This window comes from Carcharhinus amblyrhynchos, chromosome 14, assembly GCF_965287045.1.
Source record: "Carcharhinus amblyrhynchos chromosome 14, sCarAmb.v2.hapA, whole genome shotgun sequence".
Lineage (NCBI taxonomy): Eukaryota > Metazoa > Chordata > Chondrichthyes > Carcharhiniformes > Carcharhinidae > Carcharhinus > Carcharhinus amblyrhynchos.
In genome coordinates, this window is record NC_137337.1 from 78,697,097 (window position 1) to 78,718,327 (window position 21,231).

At 47.7% G+C, this 21,231-nt stretch overlaps 1 protein-coding gene across 3 annotated transcripts in view; it reads left to right on the top strand.

Moving 5' to 3' along the window:
- Positions 1–20,700, top strand: part of LOC145352322 (uncharacterized) — a 71,880-nt gene extending 51,180 nt beyond the window's left edge. For 2 of the 3 annotated variants that reach the window (XM_080202080.1, XM_080202081.1), the window contains exons 14-15: positions 17,109–17,166; positions 20,041–20,700. In XM_080202080.1, the coding sequence (XP_080058206.1) occupies positions 17,109–17,166; positions 20,041–20,184 (202 nt within the window). In that variant the 3' untranslated portion in view covers positions 20,185–20,700. Of the gene's footprint in view, positions 1–9,487; positions 9,537–17,108; positions 17,167–20,040 lie in introns of those variants that run through there. The other variant, XM_080202082.1, reaches the window with a different exon arrangement.
- Positions 20,701–21,231: the final 531 nt, after the last annotated feature.

Here is a 21,231-nt window from a genome sequence, read left to right on the forward strand (position 1 = left end):
GGGGAGAGGAGGAGGGAGGGGAGGGGAGGAGGGAGAGGTAGGAGGGGAGAGGAGAGGAGGGGAGGAGAGGAGGGAGGGGAGAGGTGGAGGAGGGAGGGAGGTGGAGGAGGGAGGGGAAGGGGAGGGAGGGAGGGGAAGGAAGGAGGGGGAGGAGGGAGGGAGGGGAGGGGGGGGAGGAGGAGGGGGAGGAGGGAGGGGGGAGGGGAGAGGAGGAGGGGGGAGGGGAGAGGAGGAGGGAGGGGGGAGGGGGAGGAGTGGAGGAGGTGGGGAGAAGAGGGAGGGGAGAGGAGAGGGGAGGAGGGAGGGGAGAGGAGAGGGAGGGGAGAGGAGAGGGAGGGAGGAGGGAGGGGAGAGGAGAGGGAGGGAGGAGGGAGAGGGAGAGGAGAGGGAGGGGAGAGGAGAGGGAGGGAGGAGGGAGGGGAGAGGAGAGGGAGGGAGGAGGGAGGGAGGGAGAGGAGAGGGAGGGAGGAGGGAGGGGAGAGGGGAGGGAGGAGGGAGGAGGGAGGGAGGAGGGAGGGGAGGGAGAGGGAGGGAGGAGGGAGGGGAGAGGGAGGGAGGAGGGAGGGGAGAGGAGAGGGAGGAGAGAGGGGAGAGGAGAGGGAGGGAGGAGGGAGGGGAGAGGAGAGGGAGGAGGGAGGGAGGAGGGAGGGGAGAGGAGAGAGGAGAGAGGGAGGGAGGAGGGAGGGGAGAGGAGAGGGAGGAGAGAGGGGAGAGGAGAGGGAGGGGAGAGGAGAGGAGAGGAGAGGAGAGGAGAGGGAGGAGGAGGGAGGGAGGAGGGAGGGAGGGAGGAGGGAGGGGAGGGAGGGAGGGAGGAGAGGGAGGGGAGAGGGAGGGAGGAGGGGGGGAGAGGGAGGGAGGAGGGAGGGAGGGGAGAGGGAGGGAGGAGGGAGGGAGGGGAGAGGGAGGGAGGAGGGAGGGGAGGGAGGGAGGGGAGAGGAGAGGGAGGGAGGAGAGAGGGGAGAGGAGAGGGAGGGAGGAGGGAGAGGGAGGGAGGAGGGAGAGGGAGGGAGGAGGGGAGAGGAGAGGGAGGGAGGGGAGAGGAGAGGGAGGAGGGAGGAGGAGGAGGGAGGAGAGAGGGGAGGAGGGGAGAGGAGGGAGGGGGGAGAGTAGGGGGGAGGAAGGAGGGGGAGGAGTGGAGCAGGTGGGGAGAGGAGGGAGAGGAGAGGGGAGGAGGGAGGAGGAGAGGGGAGGAGGGAGGAGGGAGGGGAGAGGAGGGAGGGGAGGGTGAGGAGGAGGAGGAAGGAGGGGGAGAGGAGGGGGGAGGAGGGAGAGGTAGGAGGGAGAGAGGGAGGGGTAGGAGGTAGAGGAGGAGAGGAGAGGAGGGAGGGGAGAGGTAGGAGGGAGAGGAGGAGAGGAGGGGGAGGGGGGAGGGGGGAGGAGGAGGGAGGGGGTAGGAGGGAGAGGAGGGAGAGGGTAGGAGGGGGAGGAGGAGAGGAGGGGGAGGGGGAGGAGGAGGGAGGGGAGAGGAAGGGAGGGGAGAGGAGGGGAGGGGAGAGGAGGGGGGGAGGGGAGGGGAGAGGAGGGGGGGAGGGGAGGGGAGAGGAGGGGGGGAGGGGAGGGGAGAGGAGGGGGGGAGAGGAGGGGGGGAGGGGAGGGGAGAGGAGGGGGGGAGGGGAGGGGAGAGGAGGGGGGGAGAGGAGGGGGGGAGGGGAGGGGAGAGGAGGGGGGGAGAGGAGGGGGGGAGGGGAGGGGAGAGGAGGGGGGGAGGGGAGGGGAGAGGAGGGGGGGAGAGGAGGGGGGGAGGGGAGGGGAGAGGAGGGGGGGAGGGGAGGGGGGGAGGGGAGGGGAGAGGAGGGGGGGAGGGGAGGGGAGAGGAGGGGGGGGAGGAGAGGAAGGGGAGGGGAGGAGGGAGAGAGGGGGGGTAGGAGGTAGAGGAGGGGAGGGGGGAGGAGGGGGGAGGGAGAGGAGGGGGGAGGGGAGAGGAGGAGGGAGAGGTAGGAGGGAGGGAGGGGTAGGAGGGAGAGGAGGGAGGGGAGAGGGAGGGGGGAGGAGGAGGGAGAGGTAGGAGGGAGGGAGGGGTAGGAGGGAGAGGAGGGAGGGGAGAGGGAGGGGGGAGGAGGAGGGAGGGGAGGGGGGAGGAGGAGGGAGGGGAGAGGAGGGGAGAGGGGGGGAGAGTGGGGGAGGGGAGGGGGGGGAGAGTGGGGGAGGGGAGGGGGGGGGAGAGTGGGGGAGGGGAGGGGGGGGGAGAGTGGGGGAGGGGAGGGGGGGGGAGAGTGGGGGAGGGGAGGGGGGCTGAGAGTGGGGGAGGGGAGGGGGGGGAGAGTGGGGGAGGGGAGGGGGGGGGAGAGTGGGGGAGGGGAGGGGGGGGGAGAGTGGGGGAGGGGGGGGGGGAGAGTGGGGGAGGGGGGGGGAGAGTGGGGGAGGGGAGGGGGGGGGAGAGTGGGGGAGGGGAGGGGGGGAGAGTGGGGGAGTGGGGGAGGGGAGGGGGGGGGAGAGTGGGGGGGGGAGGGGGGGGAGGGGAGGGGGGGGAGGGGAGGGGGGGGGAGAGTGGGAGGGAGGGGGGGGGAGAGTGGGAGGGTGGGAGAGGAGGGAGGGGAGAGGAGGAGGGAGAGGAGGAGGGAGGAGGGAGAGGAGGGGGGAGGGGGAGGGGAGAGGAGGAGGGAGGGGAGAGGAGGAGGGAGGGGAGGGAGGGGAGGAGGGGAGGAGAGGAGGGGGAGGGAGGGAGGAGAGGAGGGGGAGGGAGGGAAGAGGGAGGGGGGAGGGAGGGGGAGGGGGGGGGGGGGGGGGGGGGGGGAGGGGGAGGAGGAGGGGGGGGGAGGAGGAGGGGAGGGGGAGGGGAGAGGAGGGGGAGGGGAGAGGAGGGAGGGGGGAAGGGGAGGGCGAAAGGGGAGGGCGAAAGGGGAGGGGGGAGGGGGAGGGGGAAAGGGGGGAGGGTGACAGGGGAGGGGGGGAGGGGGAGGGGGAAAGGGGGGGAGGGTGACAGGGGAGGGGGGGAAGGGGAATGGGGAGGGGCGGGAGTGGAAAGGGGAGGGAGGGAAGGGGAGGGGGGAGGGGGGGAGGGAAGGGGAGGGGGGGAGGGGGGAGGGAAGGGGAGGGGGCAAGGGAAGGGGGGAGGGGGCAAGGGAAGGGGGGGGAAAGGGAAGGGGGGAGGGGGCAAGGGAAGGGGGGGAAGGTGAAGGGGAAGTGGAGGGGGGAGGGGGAAGGGGAGGGGAGAGGTGAGGGGAGGGTAGGAAGTGGGAGGGGAGGGTGCCGTTCCGAACGGAGTTGAGGAGGAACTTCTCTCAAAGGGTGGTGAATCTCTGGAATTCTCTGCCCTTTGAAGTGGTGGAGGCTGCCTCGTTGAGTGTATTTAAGTCACGGGTAGATAGGTTTTTGATGGACAGGGGAATTAAGGGTTATGGGGAGAAAGCGGGAAAGTGGAACTGATCCACTTCAGATCAGCCATGATCTTATTGAATGGCGGGGCAGGCTCGAAGGGCCAGATGGCTGACTCCTGCTCCTATTTCTTATGTTCTTAAATGATGGATGTAATCAGAAACAATTAACTGAAAATAAGAGAGAAAGTAAGAAAGAGCAAATGAATAAATGTGTATTTATATGGAGTCTGACAATGACCTTAGGATATCCTGAAGTGGTTTACAGTTAATTAAATAGGTTTGAAGTGTTACTACATTAATATAGGAGCAATGATCATTCATTGTGTTAAGTTTGAACCATCGAGTATTGGTATTACAAAGAGCCTAAGCCTGCCTTCACTGATATGTACACGCATGTACATTCAGACATGTATGTACCCAGCAGGAGCACTGGATGACAGTCATCTGAGTTCAGTGATACCCCATTGCCACCCCCCTACATTTCTAACCCAAGGGAGGGGGGTAGGCAGGAGGGGCAGAGGGCTGAGGGGGGTCACTGGGGAAACAAGTTCTGTAGCTCCCAATCTTGTTCCAGCTGAGATCAGGTAACTTAGAACATAGAACATAGAACATTACAGCGCAGAACAGGCCCTTCGGCCCACAATGTTGCGCCGACCAGTTACAAAACAATGACCCACTAACCTAAACCAATCCCTTCTCGTCCATTAACCTATCCACGGATCTCTTAAACGCCCCCAAACTAGGCACATTTACAACTGCAGCAGGCAGGGCATTCCAATCCCTCACCACCCTCTGGGTAAAGAACCTACCCCTGACATCCGTCCTATAACTGCCACCCCTTAATTTAAAGCCATGCCCCCTCGTGCTAGATTTCTCCATCAGAGGAAAAAGGCTATTACTATCCACCCTATCTAAACCTCTAATCATCTTATATGTTTCAATAAGATCCCCTCTTAGCCGCCTTCTTTCCAGCGAAAACAACCCCAAATCCCTCAGCCTCTCCTCATAGGACCTCCCCTCCATACCAGGCAACATCCTGGTAAACCTCCTCTGCACCCTCTCCAAAGCCTCCACATCCTTCCTATAATGTGGGGACCAGAACTGCACACGGTACTCCAAGTGCGGCCGCACCAGAGTTGTGTACAGTTGCAACATGACGCTGCGACTCCTAAATTCAATCCCCCTACCAATAAACGCCAAGACACCGTATGCCTTCTTAACAACCTTATCTACTTGACTCCCAACTTTCAGGGATCTATGTACACATACACCTAGATCCCTCTGCTCATCCACACTATTCAAAGTCCTCCCGTTAGCCCTATACTCGACACATCTGTTATTCCTACCAAAGTGAATTACCTCACACTTCTCCGCATTAAACGCCATCCGCCACCTCTCAGCCCAGCTCTGCAACCTGTCTAAGTCTTCCTGCAAACTATGACACCCTTCATCACTATCTACCACACCTCCGACTTTGGTGTCATCAGCAAACTTACTAATCCACCCAACTATACCCTCATCCAGATCATTAATAAAAATTACAAACAGCAGTGGCCCCAAAACAGATCCCTGAGGCACACCACTCGAAACCGAACTCCATGATGAATATCTACCATCAACCACCACCCTCTGTCTCCTATCCGCTAGCCAATTCCTGATCCAATTCCCTAGATCACCCCCAATCCCATACATCTGCATTTTCTGCAGAAGCCTACCATGGTGAACATTATCAAACGCCTTACTAAAATCCATATACACCACGTCCACTGCCTTACCCCCATCCACCTCTTTGGTCACTTTCTCAAAAAACTCAATAAGGTTAGTAAGGCACGACCTACCCGCCACAAAACCATGCTGACTATCTCCAATCAATTCTTTACTCTCCAAATAACTATAAATCCTATCCCGAATAATTTTTTCTAAAACCTTGCCCACAACAGAACTTAACCAAGACCAGTGATTTAAACCTAGCTCAGAGTCCTGTGTGATTCAGCATCTCACCGCCTGTTGCTTTTAACTTGTAACTTAGCTTTTAACTTAACTTATTGCTTTTAACTTAGTGAGAGAACAGAAATGTGTTGCATGTGATATGACTGAAGTCAGACACTGTGGGTGGAATTCTCTTACCTTGAGACTAACTGTGGTAGTGTGCGGTTCTGGTGGTACCGTCCCACCGAACAGTGGATTCCTGTGCCAGTTTTGGCTCTTGAAACTCATTAATTATGTGGAGGTGATTCCCCTCTGAGTCACATGGTAGCTGATTCATCGTCCCACCATCAGCTGGTGGGTTTGAAGATCCCGGCGCAGGCCTATTGCTCTCTCCAGCCCACCTATCTTCACCAGACCATACAGAATGTCAACAACCCAGAAGGAAAAGGCTTTGATTGGATTTGATTTGGTTTATTATTGTCATATGTATTAACATACAGTGAAAAATATTGCTATACAGACAAAGCACACCATTCATAGAGAAGGAAATGAGAGAGTGCGAAATGTAGTGTTACAGTCATAGCTAGGGTGTGGAGAAAGATCAAGCGAAGTCCATTCAAAAGTCTGGTGGCAGCAGGGAAGAAGCTGCTCTTGAGTCGGTTGGTACGTGACCTCAGACTTTTATATCTTTTTCCCGATGGAAGAAGGTGGAAGAGAGAATGTCTGAGGCAGCTAGCAGCCTCAAGAAGAAATGAGCTTTGACAAAGGGTCATCTGGACTCAAAACATCAGCTCTTTTCTCTCCTTACAGGTGCTGCCAGACCTGCTGAGATTTTCCAGTGTTTTCTCTTTTGGTTTCAGATTCCAGCATCCACACTAAATTGTTTTTATCAAGAAGAAATATATTGCACAAATCAATCACCTACCAAACCCCCACCCAGTGGCCTCATCTCACACTTGACCCCTGGTTGTATTTTGGACCTGTGTTGTGGAGGCTGCAGGAGTCCCGTAGCACAGTGCTGTCCAGATAGACACTGCTGTGATCCTACTCTGATCTTACTGATCCGACTCAGAGACACAGGAGGGTCCAGCACGCTGCTGTCTGTGAAGGCCAGCTCGGCATGGAGGCAGGAACCGGCCTGCCCCGGCACCGTGGTGTTCAGTGTATCAGAAACAGTATAGCACTGTGGCAGAAAGTTGCTGTCCTCACTCCAGAGTCTCTGGCAATCTGAGGGTTGCCTTGTGAATGTCACTCACATTAGCAATCCTTCTGGGGGAAGGGGAGGGAGAATCGCAGCAAGTGTTAGCACCGGCAGATTTCTGACTTTTTGGCTTCCAGCAGATTCACCGTGTAACTGGCTTGGGTAAAGCAAATTAGGGCAATTGAGATAAGTTCTCGGAGGTTACCTCAGACTATTTGGGGAATTGGGTTTTGGAACTGTCATGGTGCAGTCTAGGGGAGTGAATAACCTGTTAGCAGTGCCCAAGTGACCCAGAGCAAAAGTCAGTAAGTACACATTAAAATAATGATAATGGAACTACGGGAGGGTGAGATGCAGACCCCAAGTGTACCTCAGCTGGTACATGGATCTACCCTTGTGCACCTGGCACTAATCTGATCCAGACACTCCCTGTCCAGCCAACCACCCCCTTCAAACTCTGAAACACAATTCTATTCAGCGTTCAGCCCTATGCACTGATTCGCTCTCTCCAGCTCACATATAATTACTTTTCATTTCAGCCTTGTGCTTCTAAGTAGATAAGAATTAAACTGATTATAAATATGACTAAAACCAGATTACCCTGACTTTTGTTAATCTAGTAACGGCCTCACTGTTAAAATGTAAAAATAGCTCATTTGAATAATCTTTTGTATTTTAGTCAATTTGAAATATTTGCTGGATTGAGGGAACACGGTGAGTGATGCTGGATTCTGAGGGTACAGTGTTTAGGTTTGTGTTGGCTTTCCCCACACTTTCCTCTTGTGGGAAGGTGCTGAGTGCAGCCAAGAGGACACAAATAGAGAGGAACATTTCCCTCCTTCCCCACACCTTGTCCATCTCTCCCCTATCAGTTCCAGAGCAGCAGTCGTGGAATGCTGGTGGCTCCCAATAGCCCAGTTCATCCCCTCTGCTCACACTCACTCTGTTCTCACCTCTTCTGCTAATGATGGTTCAAAACAGCCAGCCTCCCATCCACTGACTCTGTCTACATTTCCCGCTGCCTCGGCAAAGCAGCCAACATAATTAAGAAACCCACGCACCCCGGGCATTGTCTCTTCCACCTTTTTCCATTGGGAAAAAGATGCAAAAGTCTGAGGTTACGTACCAACTGACTCAAGAACAGCTTCTCCCCTGCTGCTGCCAAACTTTTGAATGGATGAACCTTGCATTAAGTTGATCTTTCTTTACAGCCTAGCAATGACTGTAACACTACACATTCTGCACTCTCTCGTTTTCTTCTCTATGAACAGTATGCTTTGTCGGTATAACGTGCAAGAAACAATACTTTTCACTGTATGTTAATACATGTGCCAATAATAAATCAAATCAAATCATCTATTGTTGCAGAAATTGCTGGAATCTATTAATAAGGAAGTAGCAGGACATTTAGAAAATCAGAATTCAATCAAGCAGAATGTGCATGGTTTTATGGAAGGAAAATAATGTTTGACGATACTATTTACAAGAATCTTTTTATGGATGTAATAAGCAGACTGGATAAAGGAGAACCAGTAGAAGTAGTATATTTGGATTTTCATTTAAAGAGGTTACCACACAAGGTAATGGTGTTGGGGGTAATATATTAGCATGGATAGAGGATTGGCTAACTAACTATTGGGTAGCACAGTGGGTTAGCACTGCTACCTCAGCGCCAGGAACATGGGTTTGATTCCTGGCTTGAGTCACTGTCTGTGTGGAGTTTGCACATTCTCCCCATGTCTGCATGGGTTTCCTCCAGGTACCCAGGTTTCCTCCCACAGTCTAAAAGACATGCTGGTTAGGTGCATTGACTTGAACAGGTGCCGGAGTGTGGTGACTAGGGGAATTTCACAGTACCTTCATTGCAGTGTTAATGTAAGCCTACTTGTGACACTAATAAATAAACTTTGAACTGAACAAAAAGCAAAGAGGGTGAATGAATCACTTTCTGGTTGGCAAACTGTATCTAATGTTGCAGGTGGTTCACAACAGGTTTTCAAGCTTGATTCCTGGGATGAAAGGGTTGTCTTGGGAGGAAAGGCTGACACTCATTGGAGTTTAGAAGAATGAGAAGGGATCTTATTGAAACGTACAAGTGGGTTTGACGGGGAGATGTTGAGAGGATATATCACATTATGGGGGAAACCTAGAACAAGGGGGCATAGTTTCAGAATTAGGGGTTTCCCATTTATGATGAGAGGGTTAATAAACTGTAGAATTCTTTATCCCAGGGAACAGTGGAGGCTGGCTCATTGAATATATATTTAGATAGGTGTTTGATTGACAAGGGTTATGGGGGCCAGACAAACAAATGATGTTGAGACCTTAACCAGATCCATAATGATGTTATTGAATGTTGGAGCATGCTTGAGGGGCTGAATGGCCCACACAAGCTCCTATGTCTTCTGTTCCTATTGAGAAGAACTCAGAAAGAGAAGAAAACTAATGTGTGCTGTTATTGGTTTCCAATCAAAAGTTATAGCCCTTTAAACTATTACAAAGGACTTTAAAAATTATTTCTTTCCAGTCAGAAGTTACGATTGAAGGATTTCACCATGTTTAATATGCAGTACCTGACATTTGCCACAGGATGTCAGAATAACTTCCTTTTTATGACTTGTGTTTATTGTTTTAATATAGAGTTTTAGATAGGTTTATCTTTTAAAGTTTTTAGATGTCCAGTTCACCAAAAACCTGTCCTGGTTCCCCCATGCCGACACTATAGTTAAGAAAGCCCACCAACGCCTCTACTTTAATCAGAAAACTAAGAAAATTTGGCATGTCAGCTACAACTCTCACCAACTTTTATAGATACACCATAGAAAGCACTCTTCCTGGTTGTATCACAGTTTGGTATGGCACCTGCTCTGCCCAAGATAGCAAGGAACTACAAAAGGTCATGAATTTAGCCAAATTCATCACGCAAACCAGCCTCCCATCCATTGACTCTGTCTACAGCTCCCACTGACTCGGAAATGCAACCAGCAAAATTAAGGATTCTGAGCACCCCGGTCATTCTCTCTTCCACCTTCTTCCGTAGGGAGAAAGATACAAAAGTCTGAGGTCATGCATCAACCAACTCAAGAACAGCTTCTTCCCTGCTGCTATCAGACTTTTGAATGGACTTACCTTGCATTAAGTTGATCTTTCTCTACACCCTAGCTTTGACTGTAACACGACATTCTCCACTCTCTCGTTTCCTTCGCTATGAACGGTATGCTTTGTATAGTGCGTAAGAAACAATACTTTTCATTGTGTGTTGATATATGTGACAATAATAAATCAAATCAAATCAAATCATTAGGCTACTGGGAGAGGTAGAGATCCCAAACTTCGACTGCCACATTCCCCATTTTATATATTATCAAATCACTTTTGATATCAATTTACCCTTAACAGGAGGACGAATGAAAGGTTTTGTTAACTTTTGTAACTATCTCATGACCCAGGAAGGTTAGTCCTGCATGTCCTAGGAGGCGTAGTTCACTTTATTCCAGTAATAAGTGTTTTGAGCTTACTGGTGATGTGCCAATATATAAATAGACCCACTGAAATGGTCTGTTTTAATTAAAACATTGGTCTAGATTTTGGGATCTCAATTGATGATGAGCCTATCAACTCTCTCCATTAAAGAGCAAGTCAGACAACAATGTCAAGGGATTGCGCACGTGTATTTAAATGTGGAAATTGTTGTTTGATTAACTCTGCTCTTCCAGAAACTGCACTGGGCAATACTTCGCTAAGAATACCAAATTGGCCCACTATCTGGCAGGGGTGAAACCATGATCAGGAAAGTAGTTTGCCTCGAATTTTGCTCATCCTTCCCTCTATGTTTGTGAGTGTTGATTTCTATGGGTTTCATTTTGAATATTGGGGGTTTCAGCAGAGGCTTTATTTGACTTCATGCCTTTTGATGTTGGAAGCTCTGAGGTGGTTCTTTGTTCCCCCTGAAGAGGCTTCACTGTCAAACATGGGGAACTGTAAGAGGTGATGGCTGCAACCAGTCAACTCCCAAACTAGGGCTACGTAACACTGTTAAGGCGAAAGACAGCGAAGGAGGCACTCAAAACAAAGCCTCCCTGTACATGGACAATGTCGCCCTCTTTTGCTCAGATCTGCTGTCGATGCGCAGACTGATCAACATCTGCAATCAGTTCAATTTGGCCTCAGGTGTCAAGGTAAATCACAGCAAGAGCAGTGCCCCATCCCTAGGGAACTGGGCTGACTGATCCCTTATCCCCTTCACCATCAGCTCAGAAAGACTGCGGGGGCTGGGCATCCATTAGAAACTGGAGGGAGCGAGTAAGAATAACCGACCAAAAACTGGGTATGTGAGAGCGACGTTCCCTCTCCATTGCAGGTAGGAACCTGGTCACCTGGTATGAGGCACCCTCAGTGTTGCTGTATTTGGTGCAGGCCTTGATTTTTCAAGTTTGCTGATGACACCACCGTAGTGGGTCAGATCTCAAACAATGATAAGACAGAGTACAGGAATGAGATAGAGAATCTGGTGAACTGGTGTGACGACAATAATCTCTCCCTCAATGTCAATAAAACCAAGGAGGTTGTCATCAACTTCAGGAAGAATAAAGGAGAACATGTCCCTGTCTATGTCAATGGGGTCAAAGTAGAATGGGTCGAGAACTTCAGGTTTCTCAGTATCCAGATCACCAACAACCTGTCCTGGTCTCCCATGACGACGCTATAATTACGAAAGCTCACCAGCACCTGTACTGTCTCAGGACGCTAAGGAAATTTGGCATGTCCACTACAGCCCTCACCAACTTTTACACATGTACCAAAGAAAGCATTCTTCCTGGTTGTATCACAGCTTGTTATGGGCTCCTGCTCTGCCCAGGACTGCAAGAAACTACAAAGGATCATGAATGAAGTCCAGTCCATCTCTCAAACCAGCCTCCCATCCACTGAGACTATCTACACTTCCTGCTGCCTTGGCAAAGCAGCCACTATAATTAAGGAACCCATGCACCACAGACATTCTGCCACCTTCTTCCGTCAGGAAAAAGATGCAAAATTCTGAGGTCACATACCAACCAACTCAAGAACAGCTTCTTCCCTGCTGCCGTCAGACTTTTAAATGGACCAACCTCATATTAAGTTGATCTTTCGCTACACTCTAGCTATGACTATAACACTATATTCTTCACTCTCTCCTTTCCTTCTCTATGAATAATATGCTTTGTCTGTATAGCACACAAGAAACAATACTTTCCACTGTATTCCAACACGTGATAATAAATCGAATCAAAGCTCTGTCGTATTCCCCATTCCTGTGGAAATCGCCTGAGCCATTTCTCGCTTCATCTGGGATGAAACATGGACCATGTTCACAGAGATGCAATGTACAAACCCCGTGATTAAGGAGGGGAAGGTGTGTCCAACATCGCCCTAATCCTGATTTCCACTTTTGTACGTGACTGCGTCAAGCTGTGCTAGATCCCCGGTACACAAACTCCAAGTGTCACTACCTGGTGTTGTGAAGGAGCGGACTGGCTAGGTTGCTGTGGAACGCTCCCAGTATGCTGTACCACCTGTCCCTCATGGAAAAGTTTGTTCATGAAAATACCTTTGACCAAGTGTCCATCAGGCAATGATGTGTCGGGTGTGTCCTCAAGGTCCTGGGGGAAAAGGAGGTGGTGGATCCAGTTGGATAGTTCTCTGAGCAGGATCATTTGGCAGAATGCTTCATCAGCAGAATTTACAGACAAACACCAAGACCGAGCTTGGCTGCTGTTGAGAAAGGATTTCGCTGTCAGATCCTTATGACATGCCTGGACTCTTACCCCGGGGTGCTCTCAAGGTGACAGTGGTGGGGAAGAGATTATTGTCCACCTCCTTGTGCAATGTGCAAAGAAGGTCTGGAGAGAGACGCAGAGGTATTTCTCAAGATTTGTCCCAAGCAGCTCTATGACAGGACTCTGTGCTCTATAGGCTGTTCCCAGGGACAGGGATTCTGTGCTCCAAAGGCTGTTCCCAGGGATAGGCACTGTATGCTCTATGGGCTATTCCCAGGGACAGGCACTCTATGCTCTGTGGGCTGTTCCCAGGGACGGGGCTCTGTGCTCTACAGGCTGTTCCCAGGGACACACACACAGACAAACATCAGTTGCTGCTGGATGGTCATCAACCTGGTGAAAGACGCTCTTTGGTCTACTTGAAACTTGTTGGTTTTCCAGTGCAAGGAATTGTCCTCCACCGACTATAACAGACTGGCACATTCCAAAGACCAGAACTATGTGCTGAGAGATGCACTAAAGTTTGGGACAGCCCCCGCAGAGACACAATGGGGGAAAGTCGCTGCCTAAGACCTTTCGGCCACAGTGAAGTGAGGGACTGGGAATTGTATAGAAACTGCTCAGGCTGTCTGGCTGATATTGAATCTTTATTACATGTTTTATAATTATATTGAAGCACCTCAGAGTGTGACATGATCTGTGTGGAGAAACTGAATATTGTTGCACTTTGTGTGATGGCCATTTTGAAATTCTTGTCATGTCTTCTTCAGATATTTTTTGAATAAAGTGTGTCTTTGCAAAAGAAAATTAAATACTTGGAAGGGTCTACAATACTAGCCCATTAGATACACAGTAAACATGCCAAAAAAAGTCTTCATTTCTACCAACCTCTCTGGCACTGAAAACATCATTCTAAAAATGTGGAGTTTTGTTCTCAGATTTTGATCATTGTTAGGTTTTTAAATATATTTTTATGTTTTTGTTCCATTCACACCACCAGTTTCTTTATATTTCTGCTTTCTGATTTGGCGTTAAATTACACATTGGGTGTGATCTTACCAGCCGTTCATGCCACAGTCCTGCTGCAGCAGAAATGGAGAATTTAGTGACAAGCCAAGTTCACTGCAGCGGGATGGGAAAATCCTGTGAGTGTGAACAGTCAGAAAATTCTGCCCTTTGTATCTTACAATCCCTAATTTAAACTCTGCCTGTCGCGTTCAAGATCCTTCAATGCGGTTAGTTAAGGAGGTGGATCATTGCTTGCCCAGTTCCAGATCCCCAAGAGAGGCTTCCATACTGTCTGACTCTTTACATTTACTAGAAATCGCTATAATTTTTTTATTTATTAGTGTCACAAGTAAGGCTTACATTAACACTGCAATGACCCTAACTTTGAAAATCCCCCAGTCACCATACTCATACGCCTGTTAGGGTACACAGAAAAGTTTGCATGCCCAACGTACCTAAGCAGTACATCTTTCGGACTGTAAGAGAAAACTGGAGCACCCGGAGGAAATCCATGCAGACATGGGGAGAACGTGCAGACTCTGCAAAAACAGACAGTGACCCAAGCTGGGAATCGAACCCAGCTCCCTGGCGCCGTGAGGTAGCAGTGCCAACCACTGTGCCATCATGCCACCTCACAATACCACACTGTGGACAAGTGTAAGTGTCCTGATAAGCTCGCACCATTTGTTCACTGCAAAATGCAGGTTATAAAGCATATTAAAGAGTAGAATTTGGGCTTTGATACTCCAGTTCTCTCAGCAGCTGTTTCTGATAATATTGAGTGGTTCAGTTTATAGCTTTCTCATCTCTGTCAGAGTTTTATGTTCAAGCGATAGAATAGACATGAGTAAATAATCGGAACAAATACATTTCTCCTCTTTACATACCATCTGTCATATCCTCAAGATGTCCGACCAATTAAATGCTTTTGAAGCGTAGTCACTCTTGCTTTATAAAATCAATTAACACGCAGTGAGGTTCCACAAACAATAATAAGATAAATAACCAGTTCTCCTGCTTAGCCAACACAAATCTGCTAACTTTCTTCCAATAATATCACAGGATCTATTACATCACTGGTGAAGATAGACAGACCATCAGTTTAACAACCAGTGACTTTGACAATGCAGTATTCCATCTAAGTGTCAGTTTGAATCATGTCCTTAAACCTGCAGTAGTGCTTGAAGCTGCAAAGTCAAAAGTCAAACTGCCAGAAGACGTGACTATAAAAGATCCCATGGGACCACCTGTAAGAGAGCAGAGAATCTCCCTGAGCACAGTCATCAAAAACAGATTTCTTTTTTACAGAATCTTAGAATCCCTACCATGCAGGAGGCCATTTGACCCATCAAGTCTGTACTGACCACAATCCCACTAAGGCCCTATTCCTGAAGACCCACAGAATTACCCTGCTAATCCTCTGACTCTTGGGTCAATTTAGCATGGCCAATCGACCTAACCCGCACATCTTTGGACTGTGGGAGGAAACTGGAGCACCCAGAGGAAACCCACACAGACATGGGGATAATGAGCTAATTCATAGAGGTTTACAGCATGGAAGCAGGCCCTTCGGCCCAATTTGTTAATGCCGTCCTTCTTTTTAAACCCCTAAGCTAATCCCAATTGTCTACATTTGGCCCATATCCCTTTATACCCATCTTACCCATGTAACTAGCTAAATGCTTTTTAAAAGACAAAATTGTACCCGCCTCAACTACTACCTCTGGCAGCTTGTTCCAGACATTCCCCACTCTCTGTGTGAAAAAATTGCCCCTCTGGATACTTTTGTATCTCTCTCCTCTTACCTTAAACCTATGCCTTCTAGTTTTAGGCTCCCCTACCTTTGGGAAAAGATTTTGACTATCTTGCTGACCTGTGTCCCTCATTATTTCATAGACCCCTATAAGATCACCCCTCAGCCTCCAGAGAAAAAAGTCCCAGTCTATCCAGCCTCTTCTTATAACTCAAACCATCAAGTCCCGGTAGCATCCTAGTAAATCATTTCTGCACCCTTTCTAGTTTAATAATATCCTTTCTATAATAAGGTGACCAGAATTGTACACAGTATTCCAAGTGTAGCTTTACCAATGTCTTGTACTAACTTCAACAAGACGTCCCAACTCCTGTATTCAATGTTCTGGCTGATGAAACCAAGCATGCTGAATGCCTTCTTCACCACTCTGTCCACCTGTGACTCCACTTTCAAGGAGCTATGAACCTGTACCCCTAGATCTCTTTGTTCTGTAACTCTCCCCAAAGCCTTACCATTAACTGAGTAAGTCCTGCCCTGGTTCAATCTACCAAAATACATCACCTTGCATTTATCTAAATTAAACTCCATCTGCCATTTGTCAGCCGATTGGCCCAATTGATCAAGATCCTGTTGCAATTGGAGATAGCTTTCTTCACTGTCCTCTACACCACCAATCTTGGTGTCATCTGCAAACGTATTAACCATACTTTCTATATTTTCATCCAAATCATTAATATAAATGACGTGAAGAAGTCCATGTCAAAAAGCAACAAGACCTGTACAATATCTAGGATTAAACTGATGCAACACAAGTGCTGGCAATTGTTAGGATCTCAGACCCAAACACCAAGGTACATGATGAAGTTAGAACATAACCCAACAATTTTTCTATTTCGGCGAAAGTGTGAGGAAAGGATGCTTTGCTCCAAGAGTAATTCCACTGACAAATGGTGGTCTTTTATCAAAACAAACTTAATTCATAACACAGTTGAAGCATAACTTAAATGAAGCAGTTTAATTCTTTACCTTTGAACAATCTTTATACATGAAAAGAAACAATTCTAATGTCTAACTTATCACTATTTCAGTTCCAAATATGCATCATTCTACCTATCCTCTTAGACCCCACTTCAATACAGTTATCAGTCACAGGGATACTCACTTTGATTGACTTGTGTTAACAGCCTTGGAGCTTTCAGAGTGTTACTGATTTTCACAGCAGCCTCCAGACTTCTGTCTTTAACCAGCTTCAGTCTGTAATTTGCGATGGTACTGTGTCTTTCAGAAATATATTTTAATAACATTTCTCCGCAGGATGTTTCTAGCAGTCTCTGGCATTTTGTTGGCGCCATGTTGTCTGCAGCCGTTGTCCTCTATTGTTACTGAAGCAGTATAATTGACATCATGGTTGTTTTAATCTGAACTAATGCAGTGTTCTGTTGCTTTAGTGATCCCCTCGGACAGTATAGTAAAGCTTGATTGGGATAATTGACAGGTCAGGTTATATGACTGGGAACAGCTGGGCTTTCAGAGAGAATTTCACAGGAGTTGGTTTGTCAGATGCTGTTTGGACTTGAGACAGAGAGCACTTTCTCTTGTTTTCCCCTCTCTGCAGTTAGAATTTCTGCTCTCTGCATGTTGCTGTTTTTAGAAGCTGCAGAGAGAGAAGTATCCTTTCCTGTCTCTGAAGTCTGAAGATTAGAAGTTGCTGGAGAGTAGGTTTACTTCCCTGTTTTACTGCCTTGAGGATGTATCCTGGTTGGGAGCGCCAGCCTGCACGCTCCCTTTTCTTAATGTCTGCTTTCCTCCCACCCTCCCTTTCACACAGCGCGTTCCTTGCCCAGCCAGCGTACTATCACATTGCCAACACGATCCCAATCAGGAGTGAGTCTCACATCCAATCCCAAATGCACCAACTTTGGACATGCCCCAAACGTAAGGCACTGAAGTCTCGATTCTGACAGTTTATATAAATTCATTCCTTACTGACCCAACAATGGAACCATTTGTTCTGAAATTATTTCAGGTTGTTTTAAACAAAAATCCCAAAGTCCGATATGACTGTCTGTAACGTCTCATTATCTCTATTTGACGTCAGCCAGAAATGTTAAATGTTTTATATTTATGCTTCAATTTGTCAACAGGTGTTGTGGAGAAAGATCTTCATTGATGACAATATTTCTGAAGAAATTGGGATATGAGGTAAATAAACGACTGACTAATGAACTGGACCAAGTACAAACTTTCTACATGGCTGAGGTGTCACAATTTAGGGAGAGAAAAGTAGTTGAAAACAATGGTTGGGATATTTTGATGTGGCCTCAAGCCCCAGGTTATCAAGGTATGTAAGGTAATGTCAAAAAATACTCACCCACAGGATTAGCTTCTTAATTTGCTCCTGAAACTTTGGTATCCTTTATCCATTGAATTCTGTAAAACGTGCTTTATTCATTCGGGTTTCCTTAATTCACAAAGCAAAGGCTGTGATTCTCAGAGTAGCAAATTCTCTCTCGCTTGACGGTAGTTAATTCTCAGATAACAGAAGTATTAGTGTCATAAACCAGCTTACACAATGAAGTTACTGTGAAAATCCCCCAGTCGTCACACTCCAGAGCCTGTTCGGGTTACACTGAGGGAGAATTGAGCATGGCTGACCAACACATCTTTCAGACTGTGGGAGGAAACTGGAGCACCCGGAGGAAACCCATGCAGACATGGGGAGTACATGCAGACACCACACAGACAGTGACCCAAGCCAGGAATCGAACCCTAGTCCTTGGCACTGTGAGGCAGTAGTGCTAACCACTGTGCCATCCCGTGCCAACACACATGTTCATCTTTTCACAGTTTTTGTTGAGTTTGATTACAACATCAGTTGATAATGAACTGAGGTTATTTTGTAAAGATGAAAAAACAAAGCAATTGTTTTGTGAAAAGTAAAATGTTCTTTACTTTTAAGTATTTATGACAATTTTAATCTTAATCTGAAATGATAAATATTCTTATCACACTTAGTAAAATAACATTCCAATGAGGGATAATATCTCTCATTCTCACAAACACCTTCCTTTCTTTATATCTACAACTGCTCTTCCTTCCGTCAAACTTTCTGCCTGTTTTATTTGCATAATACTTGCTCTGATCAATAACCATATCGAGGAGGTGGTGGGGTTTGCACTGTCCAAGTCAGGGAGTGCTGACGCAGTCTGTTATTTCAGTCTCTTTGATGTATTGTGGATAAGCTCCCGGCATGAATTATTCATGCATCCGTGAGCATGAAATCAAATGTTGCTCTAGGTGTTAAAGGCCTCCAGCGATTTAAAGAGGCAGTTGCTCTCTTCATTCCCCTCCAAGACAAATAAGGAGTGGTCCCCAAAGAGACCCTCATTATCCTAAAGGGCAAGCAATTTTCCCACAACCCCTGACACACAGCAAAAATAAAACTTTTAGATAAGTTTTAAAAATCACTCCTAAAAATTGCTTCCTAATTGTGTGGACCACAGATTGACGGACATTGCTGAAATCCCCTATGGTGGTTTGAACTGAGCTTGAAGCAAATATGTTTAGTGATATAGAGAGCTTTACCCACAAGCGGCATGAGTCTGCTTCGGAATTTCACCAAATGTCTTCTTGCAGCATTTAACACAAACTTAACACTGCGTGGGTTTCCTCCGGGTGCTCCGGTTTCCTCCCACAGTCTGAAAGACGTGCTGGTTAGGGTGTATTGGCCGTGCTAAATTCTCCCACAGTGTAACCCGAACAGGCGCCGGAGTGTGGCGACTCGGGGATTTTCACAGTAATTTCATTGCAGTGTTAATGTAAGCCTTACTTGCAACAATAAAAAATAAACTTAAACTTACCCACCACTGCCCAGTACACATTTCTACTCCAGTCCAGTCGCCTTTGAGCCTTGAAATTCTAAGACTTTTGCTCCTTCAATTTGCAGAAAAGTGAAGCTGGAACACTCCAGCGCCATCTGGCTACCAACCTTATTTGCTTTCTGTTGACTGATGTTAATAATGTTAAACATCCTCACAATCTAACCTGTTAAAAACTGTGGCGGGGAAACACAAGCTTTCCATAAGAGAAAGGCCATACTTCAGTTCCTGCGTTAATCTCTGTGAATGAAATAAAATATGGAAAGGCTGGAAATGTACAGCATTAAGAATGACAGCAAAATGGATTCACGTTTCCAGAAAAGTCTTTACTCCGGCTTTGTAAAAGATTTAATGGCATGGCTGACTTCATTGTAATATCCGTTTATATAAAAAAAAATCTGTTTATAACATGGTAAAGCATATAAGCCAGTTGGCAGGATACTGCTTCTTCTTAACATCTCATTCTGCTACAGTCATCAGTTTTGACTCACTGGGAACACCTCAGTCAAACACTGGGAGAATGTCACATTGTTGAGGAGCTGGAAATGGTAAACCTGCCTTTCAGGTGGACTTAACATTATCTCTAGAAGAGTAGGTAGTTTATTCCTGCATCTATCCCCATCAGTAAAATGGGGATGTTAGGTAGAATTCTTCGATCTCACACTCCCAGCCTCGGGGCGGGGCCGGAGAACCCCAGCCTCGGGGCGGGGCCGGAGAACCCCAGCCTCGGGGCGGGGCCGGAGAACCCCAGCCTCGGGGCGGGGCCGGAGAACCCCAGCCTCGGGGCAGGGCCGGAGAACCCCAGGCCTGGGAGAGGTTGGAGAATCCCAGACAATCTGGTCATTAATTTTACTTCTGTTTGTGGGACATCGCTATATATAAATTGCTGCCCTGTTTCCCCACAATAAATGGTATAATGTTGGATTGATTTTAATCTAAGTGCTGCATTTATGTAAGGTTCTGTTTAAATGTAAGCTTTTAATTTTTCTTTCTCAATTCCAGATTTTTATGGCCTCTCAGTTTAAAATCAAATTTCAAAAATCAAATCTCCTCAAGCACTCTCCTCCCTCCTGCAGTTAAAAATAAACTTACAGCTTTACATTGCAATAGACGTTACTGTGTCTAGGCAAAACTGATCAAGTTACTGTAAAACTTTACTTATTGGCAGGAATTTACTCATCTTTTGTCTTGTTTTCAGAAATATGTTCCACATTTTGAGAATGCTGCCGCGGGGATGATGGAATTGCCTTATCTGAATGAAGACAGATTGGCGCAGTTAGGAATTCCCCTGGGACCAAGACTCCGCATTCTCCATGAAGTCACAAACGCCACCTATGTATAAAGCATGCCTCCAGCTACTCACTCCAATCAATCAAAATGTTTTCTTAAAATGATTTTGGACAGCTATGCTTTGGCTTGTTGATTGGGTAGAATTAAATCAATGGAATCCTCACAGCACCTGCCCCAAAAAAAGATTTTTGAAATCAGTGTTCCAGATTGAACATGAATCAGAAGCTTAAAGTGCCCTCATCATTCCTATTATTTGCACCAGCTGTTGTTGACATGTGAATCAATTCTGAACACAAAATGACCCTGGATTCCCCTCACAGTTTCTGTTTCCTGGTGGTTCAGCAGGTTGGAGCTGTAGTTCATTGTCCCTGTGCTGGATGCTGCTCAGATTAGTGCTCAGTTCTGTAAACTTTTTGCATATCACAAACCCTCCAGACTAAACTACTGAACTGTTTGACTGGGGGAAGCACCGATACTACCTGCATTTTGATGCAACCAACAATGGTTAAAAATCAGCAAGAAATGCTATGAATGATTAACAAAATGTAAGTAGCAATCTAAAACATCAAGATAGCTGACAATAAATAAAGTTAAAGTGTATGTATTAGTGCCACAAATAGGCTTACGTTAACACTGCAAATGAGGCTACCGTGAAAATCCCCTAGTCGCCACACTCCGGTGCCTGTTCAGGTACGCTGAGGGAGAATTTAGATGCACCTGACCATAAGACATAGGAGCAGAATTAGGCTACTTGGCCCATTGAGTCTGCTGAACCATTCAGTTGTGACAGATCAGCCATGATCTTATTGAATGGTGGGGCAGGCTCGAAGGGCTGGATGGCCTACTCCTGCTCCTATTTCTTATGTTCTTATATGTTTCTCATCCTCATTCTCCTGCCTTCTCCCCATAACCCCTGATCCCTTTATTAATCAAGAACATATGTGTCTCCGTCATAGAACCTGGCCTCCACACCTTCTGTGGGAAAGAGTTCCACAGATTCCCCACTCTCTGGCTGAAGAAATTCTGCTCGTCTCTGTTTTAAAGAATCGTCCCTTTAGCCTGAGGTTGTGCTCTGTGGTTCTAGATTTTCCTACTAGCA